Raw genomic sequence first — 15000 nt, 5'->3', positions numbered from 1 at the left:
TCTCAGCCAGTTGAGAATGGTTATGTTTCTTCCGAAAATTTGTTTAAACCATTGAAAACCACAGTCAATTTTCAGAACATATAAGCAACCCATGCGTTCGTAAAATACGAAATTTAGGGACCTAACTTGTATAGATTTTGATTGGTAGGAAGGCCGCTCAATGCAAAACACCACCAAAGTAGACCATAAAACTATTCAAGAGGTTTTAGTTGCTATTTTTAACTAGCGGTGATTTCATTGCGACTTTCAAAGTGGTTGACGAAATGAGTCATACGTATTAAATCTCCTGGAAATTACAGGGAAACCTCCTCGCTAGTTTGATAATCCACAGTAGGTAAGATTTAATTAACAGGGGAGCTTCGTAATTGTCTTCATCTTGTCAGGCTCAATTCATGATATAGGACTCAAGCTTACATTGGAGAAGTTGAATACAATACAGTTTATTTCCTTGATCCTGAAACAGATAAAGATTCTGATACAATGTAGTTCGCAGGCATTTTATTAATTCATCGTGTGTAAATATAAAGTATCTTTTACAAGCGAACTGAAAGCTTACATGTACTTCAGTCCAATCCAAACTTTTTGTTGACAATAAGTGCTGCCAAAGTTTTGTTAAATAAGGAATCTTTTGCTTTTTTTGAATTATGGAAATGCTTATGACGCTTATCCATAGCGGTTTCAGCTGACGCGTATATACCGGTAATAATTGTTTTGAATTTCCCTTGATGGATGTTGTCCAAGCAGTCCAGATTTTCATTTAAATCACAGGCTGTCATTCGCGTATGATGCTTTGCAATGGATGGTACTGGAGAAACCTGTTCTTCGTTTTCTTTTATTTTAAACTCCGCGCATCATGACAAACACCTGAAAAATTATACTTTTTCCGAATCCTGTTGGCAAAGTGGCCATCACATCTATACAGTTAAAAAGACGGCACATTGACAGTTCTTGTTCCCTTTTCAATGTAAAGCCGAGACCTGATTTGCTCAGCTTCAACACATGATTCAAAACCTTCCACATCTTCTGTCATTGTCTTTGTCACACTAGAACTAAAAAGTAATATTTTGCTTGAAAATTTGTCACCTGTCAATCATTGTGACTATGCCACACCAATCAGAAGGCCCTGTTCGTGGCAAACAGGTTTTTCAAATATAGGGGGTCTTCTTGCAAGCGTTCCCGCAGTCTCTTGCCCCAACTTTTGCGCAGCCAGTTTGCGGAAAATCGTTTGGGAGCTCTTCTTTCGAACAGAAACGCTTTCTATGCAGGCTACCTGCTGTCAACTTTCCTCTTCTCATCCTGAAATAAAACTGGAGTTGACCAACACTCAACTCCAGAAAATCTTTGAAAGCCATATCTTCCATCTGAGAAAAAAAAGAAGAAATATTTTGACTCTAACAAAAAAGCATTGATTGCTTGACTGCCCGCACTTTGGCATGTTATCGATAATTTTTTTCCATTTCATGGACTTGAAAAGCTTCTACACAACTCATACTTGTCTGCTAAATAAGCATACATGTAGAATCAAACACTCACCTTAATTTGATCGAGAAACCTTTATGACAAACAGTAAATTTTCGTTTACAAACCATCACAATAAAACTTTAATCGGTCATTCTCACTCTGAAGTCTATAAATTCATCATGCACTTTATCCTGATTACCCCGCATGCACTGTTTTGCCGAAAGGGTCTATTATTTAAGATGCAGCCAGTAACAATTTTTTCTAAGATTTTGTAGCCCTCTGATGTGTAGGTTGAACAACATTATTATGCAATAATTTCATGCCTTATTCCATTATTTCCCTTTTCCTGGACCAGGTTTTCCTTGTCTGAGGCCAGAAATAACCAATCATTACATTTACAGGGCTTGAAATTAACGAAAAAATCCTGAGTCGCAATTCTGCGACAACATATGAAAGCGTTGAACTTGTTGCAGTTTTGCAAGTTTTAGCCGCAAAATCGTTGCGCTGCACTGTGTTGTCAGCAGTTTAGCAAAACAAAATATGAGCCCACAATACTTGTGTGTAAAGAGACCACTGAAAATGGTGAATGATATCAAAGGAATGGGCTTGTGCACATAACATCCCAGCTAAAATATGCTACAATTACGCTATCTTCAGATTTAAAGAAAATTCAAGGCGAGAAACAAAATAATTTTGTCATTTCTTTATTTATTTTAGCAAAAGTAGCGGCAAAGTGGTAACATAAAACCCAATTTTGTTAGAAAGAGCGAAGGTGAAAACAACTCACAAATTTGCGACTTCTCCATGTATTTTAGTTGCAAAGGAAAAAAATTCAGTTGCAAATGCGACTGTATTGGTAGCAATTTCAAGCCCTGTGTTATACAAAGGCACAAAAAAACTGTAATGGCTTGAATTACTCTTACTATAGTTTTACTTATACATGAAAACATTCCTTCTGATTGGCTAAGAGAAATGCAGTTTTTCGGTAACAGTACAGAAAAGAGGTAATTCATTCCAAAAAGAGGAAACAAACCAGGCATTCTACATGTAATTGGTCAATGATCAAAGAAAGCCACAAATAGCCAGTCAAGTGCTGGCCCTTGATGGCACAATTTTTGTGTGATTACTGTATCAGTATGTGATACACTGTATATGTATATTTCAGGTCTATTATTAATAAGTAATCACATGATTTATTTTGTGTTACATGTATTTGGAATGAATACAGCGCTGCTTGGAGATAAGCAAACAACGCAGATGCAAAATTTATGCACACAATACGCGTAAACATGTTCTTTTTTTTACGCATCTAAAATTGTGTGTTGTATACGTGTTTGTGCCGAGACAAAAAATAAATTGCGTGACTGCCGACAAGTCGAAATTTTACATATGGTATGTCGGTTTGTTTACTATCAATTTCGATCTGCAAATGGCGCCGATGAAACATCCACAGGATATTATTTCGAAGTTTAATGCCCTTTACATGCAAGAAGTCAAGTTAGCGGCTCGAGTTTCTGCTTTACAAAGCGGTGTTGATGTAAACATTGGGCTCCTGCTGAAACTTTGGAAGGCTTTTAATGACATTTTGTGATTGTTGTGGTGGAAACCAAGCACTAGGATCAGTGAAGGGGCTAACAAGCCCCAACGCAATTGGGCTTACAATGGCGCTTGGGGTGATTTTGCTAGGCAGCTAACTACAGTATCAAGGGAGCGTCACCAAAACCCCCAACATTTGTTCACCTCTGGTGCACTACCTTAATCTTTAGCTGATTTCTTAACTTGAAGTGGAATGTCATCATCAAACCGTCTTTTAATTTTTTTCCTCAATCTCATCTCCTTTTAATAATTAATATGTAACAAATACATTATTTTTGTGTTGTATTAGTCGATTATACTTGTAGCATTTTGTGCAGCAGATAGCTACAATAGCTTCTCTATCGATCTTATTACTCATAAATTGGCTTGAAATGTCAAAGAGGAGATGCCCAAAGCACTTTAACATGTACCAAAATAATATTAATACATTTATCTTAGATCCTTTGCAACCAAACGTTGTTTTAATTTTACTTTACTTTTTTTTATAAATAACATTTATTCGTGACATTGCATACAAAATACATTACATAAGTTACTTACACTAATAACATTACCAATTTCCAAGACTTGTTACAATGTTAATAATTATTTATTTACACGCAAATAAAAAAGGCCAAACAGCCACGCATTTGCTGATGGCATGTATAATTCTTAGTATTGATTATAAAAACTTAAATATAAATATAAGCGCATATGTAAGTACGTTCTAACACCTTAAACAGTTACTTTTACAAAACAACACAAAACTTATCTTAAAAAGGAAAATTCTTTGTCCACTTGTTGTAAAATGTAGAAAGGTTATTGTTCTTAGTATAAATGTATTTTTCTGGGTGGTATTTGATCTTAAGCTTATATTTGAAACTAAACGTTTTCCTGTCAAAGAATGTCACATTTGCCGCAGCAAGGAATCTTCTTTGTCGATTCATTCATAGCTGTTCGTTTCAAAGGTTTGCTAATGATAATGATTACATGAGTCGCACAGAAATCACCCGACTGTCTCCGATTGGCAAAAAAAACCCAAAAGTATTGTAGTTACATCGCAGAAATTGTTTAGCAGCTTGTGTCTGCAGATGCTGTTTTTCTGGGGAAAGAAAGGGCCACCAGAATATACGTACATTGTACGTCTGCGTTCACTGGCTAATTTATTTCAAATTGCATTCAAAATTATGTGATTGCCCAAACAAAGATACAAAAAAGGGACAAGAAATGAATGATTGTCGTTGCTTAATATTATTATTTGAAATTCAAAAAAAGATGTAAGGGTCATCCAATGAGATAAAACAAAAGTGAAGCTTAGATTTCTTGCCAGGGTTGTCCAAATAAAACATAATATTATTATTAATTTGTTCACTTTAACTTTACTGCACCAAGTGCCCTTATGGTGCAGCTGTAATTGTCGGTTGGACACCATTTCCTTCTTGAGGAATGAAGTGAGATCTTAGATCTCAAGGGACTGATCTTGTGTAATATATACATACAAGTAATTAAGTCTTTTTTTTTTTTTTTTTTTTTTCAGTTCTCCTGTTCTTGAGGCTCTTAAGGGAGAAGTCATTAAAGAATGTGTAGTTGGACCCAGGCATGTGGCTTTCCTTTTGGAGGTATGAAAGAGGTTGTTAAAACTGTCTACAGTGTTGCAATTTGTGGGTCATATTACCAGACTGACTGTTATTCATGGTAATGACAGATAAATTATGCACCTAGAATCTTCCATTCTAATGATGTGCGAAACGGCTCATTGCTCGTTACGGGGCTCTTGACTAACTTATACAATCTACCCGCATTTCGACCACATTCCCTTGCAAATAAAGCACAGGGAAGACAGAAGGCTCCATCCAGGAGTTTTATTGCTGCCGCAGTGTTTTTCCCAGTATGCTTTTATCACTTTTTGAAAGCACTAAATTTTGCCTTCGCTGGCTAATGACTACATGCTTACTTATCTAAACCAAAATTAACTGTTTTTTTTATTACCGGTACTTGATGTGTATGTAGGGTTGACTTTTGTCACTGAATCATGTTTATTCATATTTTTGCAGATACATTTCAAAAACGAGTTGTGTCAACTTCCTAATCCTAATGTACAAGTTGTTTATATTGATGTATATTTATCATAAATATATCTTGTTTTCTGCCAAACATCAAAATACAAAATAAATTAACTCATCGTTAACATACATGTATCATTCTCACCTATCTTTCCTGTATCTTTTTGTTCCCTCCTTTTACATCTATTCACTGTCATTTGTAGCAGGACTGGCTGCAGTACTGTGCATCTTGGTGTAACTTTTTCAGCCTCTCCAAGTCAAACCTTTGTTCAACAATTCTGAAAAGATCAGACCTCTTATTTTCTTGTAATTATTTATAATGTTACCGGTAATTGAAGTAATACACTTTAAATCAATTTTTTTTCTCACTGGCTGTATGACATAATAATTTCATGTCCTTGCAGAATTTAGATCTAAGATTATTTTTCTGATTGGTTAAAAGTACACTGTAACTCAAATTAAATTCTTCCGGGGGTCACTTGTGAGGATGCAGGTTACAGGCTTAATACCCTCCGTTTATCAGCCAATCAGAATATAGTTTTTCTCTGAGGTACATGTTTGCTATATCTCCTTCAATATTGTCCCCTTTTTTAAAATGTAGAGTGGCCAAGTATGTAGGGTTCCTTTTACCCTTCATCCAGACAAGCTGGAATTGTCCTCAAGAGATTCATCCACGGGGTAAGTCCTGCAGCTATACTACCTCAATGCTTGTGTTGGCAAGTACAGTGTACAAATGTACATGTACATGTACACTTAGACAGACATGCTTTAATTTGCTAGTCTAATTAATGCTTTAATTAGCTAGTCTCTGCACTTTATTTCGTGCAGAGATTTCACCAAATGCAGATATTCTCTTGGGAATATTCCGCTTTTGAGTTGAAACATTCCGATAGTGAGACGATAAGACATCTGCAGTATTTACTTATCTTGTGTAAATAATCTACCCTCACCAGGTTTGGAAAAGTCAAAGATAGATAGACCTCAAAATAATGTCTAAAACGTCAAGTTTTAGTCTACATTGTACATTTTTCTAAACTTCCTCTTGTTTGTGTGTTTTACTCATAATTTTTGTATATTATATTATATTATATTTTATTTGTGGTTTCCTCCTTGGCGGAATGATTCTGCTTTTAAACCAATCATGAAATTGTTTACATGTAGTCTGGGCTGGAATGCTGACATTTTATTTATTTTGTCTCAGAAATTAGAAATACATGTACAATAACATCAAAACCTTATAAGTATCCAAAAATGAGTATATCGCTTGTGTGATTTATTGGAGAAGATGCTGGATTGTCTACAGAGAGATCTTTGGCTCTAGTGATAATACTGTTATAAAAATTGTGTTTGCTGTGTATGGTCAGGGATGGGGGGGTTGTTTCAAAAATGCGGGATTAAAACTTTTTGTCATATTGGATTGGCATTCTAAAGAAATACTGTAAATGTTGATGCATGGATCAAGAATCTGCAATTTTTCGGCTATTGTATTTCAGAGAGGAAGAAAACAGTAACTCTTCTGCCAGATCAACTTCTCATATAGTATTACATTCAGGTTTGTTATGATCTTACTGTCACCAGACTCAGATTTAGAGAAATGACTTTTTAAGACTCATCTCTGCAGCTATGTTTCTAGATATGATACAGGTTGGTAATACTTTTTGTATTGGATTAACAAGAAAAAGCTGTGCATGAAACCTATGATTGCGCTTAATTAAAATGCATGCAATACAATAATTATTATGAATAATCAAATTATACTGTACCTTATTATTTACCAGAATGAATGTTTATACAATGTAGGTCAGTAGACAAAATAACATTTACATTACATGTACATGTGTATGTAGGTTGAAGTTACTTTATCTCCACTTGAAACTTGAAATAAAAACTTTAAGGTCTTGTCATTGGTTTCAGGTGTCACTTTTTTACTTTAAGAACATTCTTACATGTATTTTGTCAATATTCATGCTATGAGAATGAAACTAACATCATTTCAATGCCTCTTGAATGTTGTTTTGAATCCAAAAAAGGACTATTTTGTTTGAATGTTACATTATATTTTTTCTCTGTTGTGTTAAAGCAAAAACAGGAACCTACAATGAACAAACTAAGATGTATAAACCCATGATGAGATGTTATCATATACTAATAATCACAGTGATCAACAGTAATTTAACATATGTGCTTTGACATTTTGTGGTGGTTACCAAAAGCTATGTTAAAGGGGTTACTTGTCCATTAAAGCAAAGTTCCAATTAAGGTTCCAGCAACCAGAATATTTTGTTTTGAATTGGAATTATGTATTTTGGCAAAACTGATAAAGTTTATAAAAATTATACATAATTATTTTACATTTACAAAATTGTTGCTCAAATGATTAGAATGTATACTCTTTTCAAGGTTTTCCATAACTTCCTCACAAGTCTTACATGTAATTTATTGTTGCAAAATTAATGGTGTATCAATATGCTATTCAATAATTTTTTGAACCAATGATACAAAGTATTTTTTTCTTTTCTTTGATAATCAGGTGGTGGATCCCGTGGCCAAGGTGAAAACTCATGGGTTCTTTCTAACAGTGGAGAGACTCTTAGTGGATTAACAGGACATCCAGTTATTAGGTATTCACTAATTAGCAGTTCATTGTGGATTTCACTGTTTTATTATTGATCTGTCCCAGTTTTTTGGACCATGTGTTAGAGCTGCAAAAAATTATCATTATTGTCTTTCATTCATCAGTGGTTGCTGCTCATTTTGAGCATGTTGCATTAACAATGTACTTACAATAAAGTAACTTTAGTGATGAAGGAACATTTACACTGTATGTGAAACGTGAGTCGCCAGTGAATAAAATGAAGAGTGAAGAGTCATGGTTGCAACGTTGAGCACTGCTTTATAAGAACAAAGTGAGAAGTTCACAACCTTTTAGGGCACAATAATAATAGTTATTGTTATATAGCTGGAGTTTTTCCCGCTACAGCGCGCCCATTGGCTAGTTCATGGTCACATGGCATTTAACAATGAAACTGTTTACCGCCAAATGCCATGAGCGGGCAACATTGTGAAAACTATGACGTCAAACGGGGAACAGTTCACTGTTACCCGCGAAATGTTGACCGCTGTTGCACGTGATCAGAGCGTGCAGTTGAAGGTGGCCTGATGTTGTTGCTGGAATCTTCCCTCTTCTTTCAAAATGTTTGACCCATTTGTTTCCCCATATAACAAATCACTTAATGACTGGTTCCTCGGGAAACAGTTCATTTTGTTTCCCTCGAATCTCAATGTTTGCCTCGGCTGCGCCTCGGGGAAACATTGAGATTCTCGGGAAACAAAATGAACTGTTTCCCTCGGGACCAGTCATTAAGTGTTTATTATAAGTATGCTGGATAAAGCTTGTCTTACAGTTGTAACAAAGCCATTTGAATGTTTTTAAAATCAGTGTATTTTTAATGTCAAAACTCCATTTTTTGGTATTTCTTAGTCGCTGGGGTGCTGCACCATCAGCTATGTCTTTACGCACTTCTACTCGTACACCTGTCCGTGGGCGTGGCCGTGTGGTAAGAAGGGGTGCAAGAGGGGGAACATCTGGATGGAGTATAGGTTCCCGTGTTGTCCCTGCAACAGCTGTGCCAGAGGAACTAGTTAATCAAGTGAGTTATTTGTTTTCTAAACAAGGACACTCTCTGGCAACCTTTCTTTGAGTGTGATCAATTCACGCACATTATGTTTTACCATTTGGTAAAGAAACAATTATTGTGGAATTGTGACCATAACGGTAGTACAATTAATTTGATCATGTGTAAAAGTTCTTGTTCGTTACAGCAAGAATTTTTACAGATAAAATTAATTGTACAACCATTAACACAAAGGCAAGACAAGACAAGGCAAGAGGCCAACCGAAGTCTCCTTTTTCTTTAGCTTCTACAGTAACTTACAGCATCTACTGTTACAGTAACTCATTGCAGAGCTGGGTGCCACTCGTAACCCGTTGCATGCATAACTTGTCTCCAGTAATACTGGTACTCATTTTACCCACCACGAATGGATGGAAAGCTAAGTGAAGCACACGAGCTGGGATTCGAACCCAGAGAGCTGAAATGCACTTTGTGGGGGATATCCATCACGCTTCGTGGACATGTACGGGTTAAGGTTAAAAGAACTGCATGTACATAGATAAGGCTTAAAGCTGATTTAAGGATCATGACGGTGTTTCATTGGTTAGGAGTTGATTTCGGTTTTCTTGACTGTGTAATTTTCTCAAAAAATGAAATTTTGAATACCAAATGTATCTAATGACAGTCCCTTCTTAAAGTTAAAAATTTGCAAGCTTTTATCAAATTAAAAGCAATGCGATGAGAAGCCATGTTTTCGTGTAAAAATCAAAAGACCAAACTATACAGTGTAGATTATGAGAGCATTCATTTATAATTTAGGACAGAGCTGATGTTTAGGGCTCGGGGCCAGGGATTTTCCCCTGCTACTATGAGCATGATTATCAGCTAGTTTGACCAAAAAATAGAACCAGAAAACGTGTAGCTTCGAGAAAGTCTACAGTGAGAATGAAATATGTGTATCTATGAAAAAAAAGAATAAACTTTAAATTTCTGGAATGTGTGAAAACTGTCTGTTTTACTAAAATTAAATAATGTAAGTTTCAATTCATCCACAAAAAGTACAACTGATGAGTACTCGCATTCAAAGACCTTCAAGAGGTTTCCCTTGTGTGAAATGTCAGCGTCATTGTACACACATACACACATGGAAAACTCTTCGTTGTCAATTTCAGTACATGTATGTCGAGAAAGAGGCAGAAGAAACTGGAAACGAATACCTTTTTTTTATTACGAGTACAGCCTCAAGTTACATGACATGTACGTGTTTGTAATCAAGTCAAAGTTATGTTGACCTCTTGATACTTCCTTTACTATTTGTTTCAGGCAGAAATACATTGCGGTCAGTGCTCACGAAAAACATAAGTGCCATAAGTGCACTTTAACAAGACATTTTAATTTGCTTTTATTCTTACTAGTCAATGTTCGCATGTTATGATGGAGTAAATTTTGCCCTTCAAAAGTTAACCAATTTGGCAGTGAACATTTTAGTGTAGCTGTGTTCTACTAGATTAATCATAGTAGCAGGGGAAAATCTCTGGCCCCCTGCCCAAAACGACAGGCCTGCCCTAATTCATGAATGAATGCTCTTATAAAATTTCGGCACAGATTGTTCTGGAGGTACAGCACTTACAGTATCATTTTCATGTTATTTGTTCACGTTAATTCAAGTCATAGTCCCTCATTCAACTATTTCAAAGTATCATTGGAAAGAGACCATGCTAAAAAGTCAAGGACAGCGGATAGCAAGAGAGTTTTCCCCAAGATTTCCAGACAAAATGCCTGAAGCATCTTGCTAGTTTTGAACACACAAGAGAAACATAATAACAACAGCAACGAATGCGACGTATCACAAATTGTTAAACGATTAATCGTAATTTGCTCTTTAAGGATCCTTTCCTCACTGTGAATTCATTTTCATGTAAGACAATTTATTGAAATATTGAATTTGAATAAAACCATTTTAGGGTGGGGAACGGGAGAGTGGGGAGTGTCTTTTGCAAATTGCTATCACTGCTTGGTTCCCCGCGTACTTTTTTCCTATACGCGGCAACTTGAAATCTTAGTGACAGTCCTGTAGGGGCATTCAGTTCTGAGCATGTGCTTGGTCAAGCATGGCTTGGAGGTCCAAATTTTACGGCATGATCATTGTTGGAACTGAACACATTTACTTCAGCCTGATCATTTCTGACATTGTGGAGCAAATAATTGTTTGTTGCTAACCTAAAGAACAAGATTAAGTAAATTTTAATCTACAATACATGAACATGTATGTTTTTTAAAAAATGCCTGTAAGACATCTTTTTTGGCACCTCTATTTCCGTTAAAATGCTCCTTATACAATAGCTTATTGATAGCTTGTTTTTTATCACTAAGTATTCTTGAATTTTTTCCAGGCTCAGGTTGTTCTTCAAGGGAAGTCAAGAGCTGCAATTGTACGAGAGCTGCAGAGAACTGTAAGTGACAGCAAGTGGTTTCTTGAGCATTAATATTTTGCTTAATACAGTATGTCAAATAACAACATTAGTTTTTCGTCATTGATGAGCATGTAATTTCAGCTGGAAATAATTATAACTTAAATGAAAGGAAAGCCTGAACTTTCTAGGCTTGATTGAAATTTGCACCCATTAGCTCTGAAATACCAGTTCAGTGCTCTACCAACAATAATCATTGAGCTGCTGTAGGTGTGTCAAGCCAACTGGAAACTGGTCAGTTTGGATGTTTGTAATAACTCTTTAGAGGATTTGGATAAAAAGAATCTATCCATGAGGGATTATTTGAATTGCAGAAAGAAGCATTTCTGTTACCATAGGCTCCTCTGGGAGCTGAAACGTGTAGTAATGATTATTTTATATTTAAAAAACCATGAAGTTAATATTATTTAGAGTAAAGTTATTATCCTTCATCTTCTTCTTGTCCTTACACTGTAATCTAAATTTCTGTTGACAGTAATGATTTATTGAATTGAACCAATTGATCATTAACCCATTCACTCCCCAGGTGCCCAGGATGCCTCCAGTTGATGAGTAAAATAATAGTCTGGCATTAGACAGAGTAAAATCTGTTAAGTCTCACTTCCAGGAGTTAATGGGTTAAAACCTACATGGGTTAAACTCACTTTGATCATTTGTAGGAAGATTCTAATAATGAAATCCTATGAAGCAAACCCTGAATTTAAGGATATGAAATAAAAAATGGTGGTCAAATTTCAAGTCATGAGCACTTTAATTACAATGCATATGGCACTTGAATTAAAATCATGCTCATAGCCTTGCAACCAATCCATAACTAATCGGCTACAGTATAAGTGGAGTAATCAACAACCTTCAGAACTCTCATACATGTACACGCAATTGTCCTCATTTGGTAATAAATGTCAAGATATCTTTTTGTCCCTAAAACCCACGCGCAATAGTCTAGTAACATTCAAACTACACCGGTATAAGGACTCTCATGAGATCTACATAATGGTGTGAATACACGTAATTATTATAGTCTCATTTATGACCATATTTTCTGGCTCCTTTTCAGAATCTTGATGTGAATTTAGCTGTGAACAATCTTCTCAGTAGAGATGAAGATGATGGAGACGATGATGAAAATCCTGAGTATCTTCCTGGGGGTAAGGATTATTATCACATGGGCAGTGGCATCAGCTACTTCACTCAGAGAAGTCGGCTTCCTTTTTCCCCAAAAAGAAAAGTTAAAGACAGATTCTTTCAAACCTAAGTTTAACACATTTTGACAATGACAATATGAAGTTGTTTAAATGTGACCATCAATAATTATTATTTTACTTTTGAAATGTGGTGTCTGTCACGTTAGAACCTTGCGTGACTTGGCTTGCATACTTACTTGAACTTTGTACCGGCTCGGTGCATACATTCCACATATACAATGTATCTTGACATGGTGTTCAGAAGTGCGAGTTAAAACATGGACAGCTTTCATAAACCTCATGCAGTGAGTTTCAATGGAAACACATCAGAAAATTGGAGAAGATTTATGCAGCAATATCAGATATACAGTACTGGCTGCAGGAATAGCAGCATTACACGCCCGTATCACGTGCGTAAGTCCACCATAATGTGCGCATTTTACACGCAAATTACGCGCGCGTTACCCGCGAGTAAAAAAAATACATGAAACTATAGTATGTGTAAATAATTACACGCAAATTCTTCATAATGCATGTAAAATTTTACACGCATAGTTTCGTGTAAAAGAGGGCAGAATATTCACTGTTGTACATTCATTTGTCACGGCTTTTTCTCGAAGAAAATTTTGCATGTCTAAGCTAATTGTCCTCCTGGTTTCCGAAGACTTTATTCAGCTTTTCATTTCAACATTTTTGCGACAGCTCGATCCTCACAACGAACAAATTGAATGTTAAATAAATGCAGCACAAGTTCTGAGCTTGCTTGTTTTTCGGTAATATGTCATGCTGTCAAGCATTAATTTCCATGGATCGTTCGCTCGTTAGAGTTATAACTTAGTGTGGTTTGAAATGAGAGCGAAAGGATTTATTGACAGATGACGGCAGCAATCCGAAGACACATGTAAAACCTTATTCCAAGAACACACAGGCAAGGCTGAAATTTTCAAACAGAAATGCCGACTTTCATCGTCAGATTCATGTACATTGCTAAGTGCAAAATACACGCAAGCCGCGTGTAATGGACGTAGGAATTTTACTCATGTCAAATTACACGCATGTAATTTCAGGCACGTGTAATAGTTCGTGTAAAATTTTACATGCGTGTAATGCGCGTAAAGCCGCCATCTTGCACGCATTTTATGCGCGTGTAGATGCTGCTATTCCTGTGGCCAGTACTGTATTTCAACAGCTTCAGGCATCGGAAAGAAAGATGATTTGATCAAAATACAGTCAAACCTCCACTAATGGACACCTCCTGTAAGCGGACACCTCCCGAATGCGGACACCAAACTGCGGTCCCACCGATTATTCCTCAAAATCACAACATAGTTATTTAACCTCCCATAAGTGGACATCTTTCGTAAGCGGACATGGACACCTATTCGGGGCCCACAGGGTCTAAAATGTCCTCCTGTAAGCGGACAGTAAACAATATCAAGAAAACTTCTTACAAAATGGGTTTCATTTTAATGGTTTAATTGCACACCGTCCTAGACAAAACATAGTCATTTTGATTACAATTAGCTTTTTTTTTCATTACAGAACATCAAGGTTTTCCTTTTTAAACTTTTCTTCAAGCCATTCGCACAAAAATTTGTCTCCTTGAAATTTTAATTCGCAAGGCAATTTCTTACTACATCCTGCTCCTCTGTTTATCCACTTTCCTGTTCTATTAAATAACAACCAATGCTTAGTTAGACGCACGCTTCAGGAACTTCGTCACCCAATCTCGATGTTTGACGAGTTAGCCGAAAGGTCTCTGATGAGTCCCTTGGCAGGGATAAAACATACGTATGTAAGGCTAGCTGCATAATTATCTATTGTCGAATTCTTACACTTTTTTCAAATACAAAACCACCCCTAACTAAAAAACTCTCCCCAAATTTCACATAGAATAGGGTGGTCATTGAAAGATAAACTTGTTAGAGCAAATCTCTGAGGTCTTTGAATTTCGTATCTTGAACAATATGAGTTAATTAAAATCTTTTAAAGACTTGTTTTGGTGCATTATACGCCCTCTATTGCACTTTCTTTTTCAACCTCCCCTAAACAGACACTCCCCGTAAGTGGACACTGACCGCTGGTCTCGAGGCTGTCCGCTTACAGGGGGTTCGACTGTAGCTAGATTGCTAAACTTTACTGGCGATGAGACAAAGCTGGACAAGATCTTTGAGAAGTTTGAGCAGTACTGCAACCCCAGGAAGAACGTTGTCTTTGATAGACATCAATTTTGGCAGATATCCCAGAAAGACTGTACACCAGTGTATGACACATTTGAAGAGCATGGTGAAATCGTGCAAGTACTCAGCAGTCGATGATATGGCAAGTTCGTGTTTAGTATATGAGATCTAACGGTGATGGAAAGGCTGTTGAGGGAGGATAAGCTTACTCTGGAAAAAGTGATTTCTATGGCAAGAGCTTCTGAGGCTTTGAAAGAGCAGATAAAGGCGATGGGTGTGCGAAGGAGCAAAACAGTGAAACTCCATCTGATTGAAACTAAATTTTGATCTGGTGACAAAGAAAAGCAAAGTCCTTCGCGTCGACTGGGGTCAAGTTCAGGTTAAATGTAAATTTTGTAGTTCTTCTCACCTGTGGGGATCTTGTCCTGCCTTTAGCAAAATATGCAGCCACT

General features: G+C 36.4%; 1 protein-coding gene across 2 annotated transcripts in view; it reads left to right on the top strand.

Moving 5' to 3' along the window:
* LOC138032115 (E3 ubiquitin-protein ligase UBR5-like) overlaps positions 1-15000 on the top strand; it is a 94775-nt gene that overhangs the window by 3318 nt on the left and 76457 nt on the right. The window contains exons 3-9 of one of the 2 annotated variants that reach the window (XM_068879706.1): positions 4574-4655; positions 5701-5777; positions 6593-6651; positions 7630-7720; positions 8581-8749; positions 11107-11166; positions 12242-12332. In XM_068879706.1, coding sequence (XP_068735807.1) covers positions 4574-4655; positions 5701-5777; positions 6593-6651; positions 7630-7720; positions 8581-8749; positions 11107-11166; positions 12242-12332 — 629 coding nt within the window. Of the gene's footprint in view, positions 1-4573; positions 4656-5700; positions 5778-6592; positions 6652-7627; positions 7721-8580; positions 8750-11106; positions 11167-12241; positions 12333-15000 lie in introns of those variants that run through there. The other variant, XM_068879708.1, reaches the window with a different exon arrangement.

Source organism: Montipora capricornis, chromosome 14, assembly GCF_036669925.1.
Source record: "Montipora capricornis isolate CH-2021 chromosome 14, ASM3666992v2, whole genome shotgun sequence".
Taxonomy (NCBI): Eukaryota; Metazoa; Cnidaria; class Anthozoa; order Scleractinia; family Acroporidae; genus Montipora; species Montipora capricornis.
The sequence above is the reverse complement of the archived record's forward strand: the minus strand, read 5'-3'. Positions and strand labels throughout refer to the sequence as shown.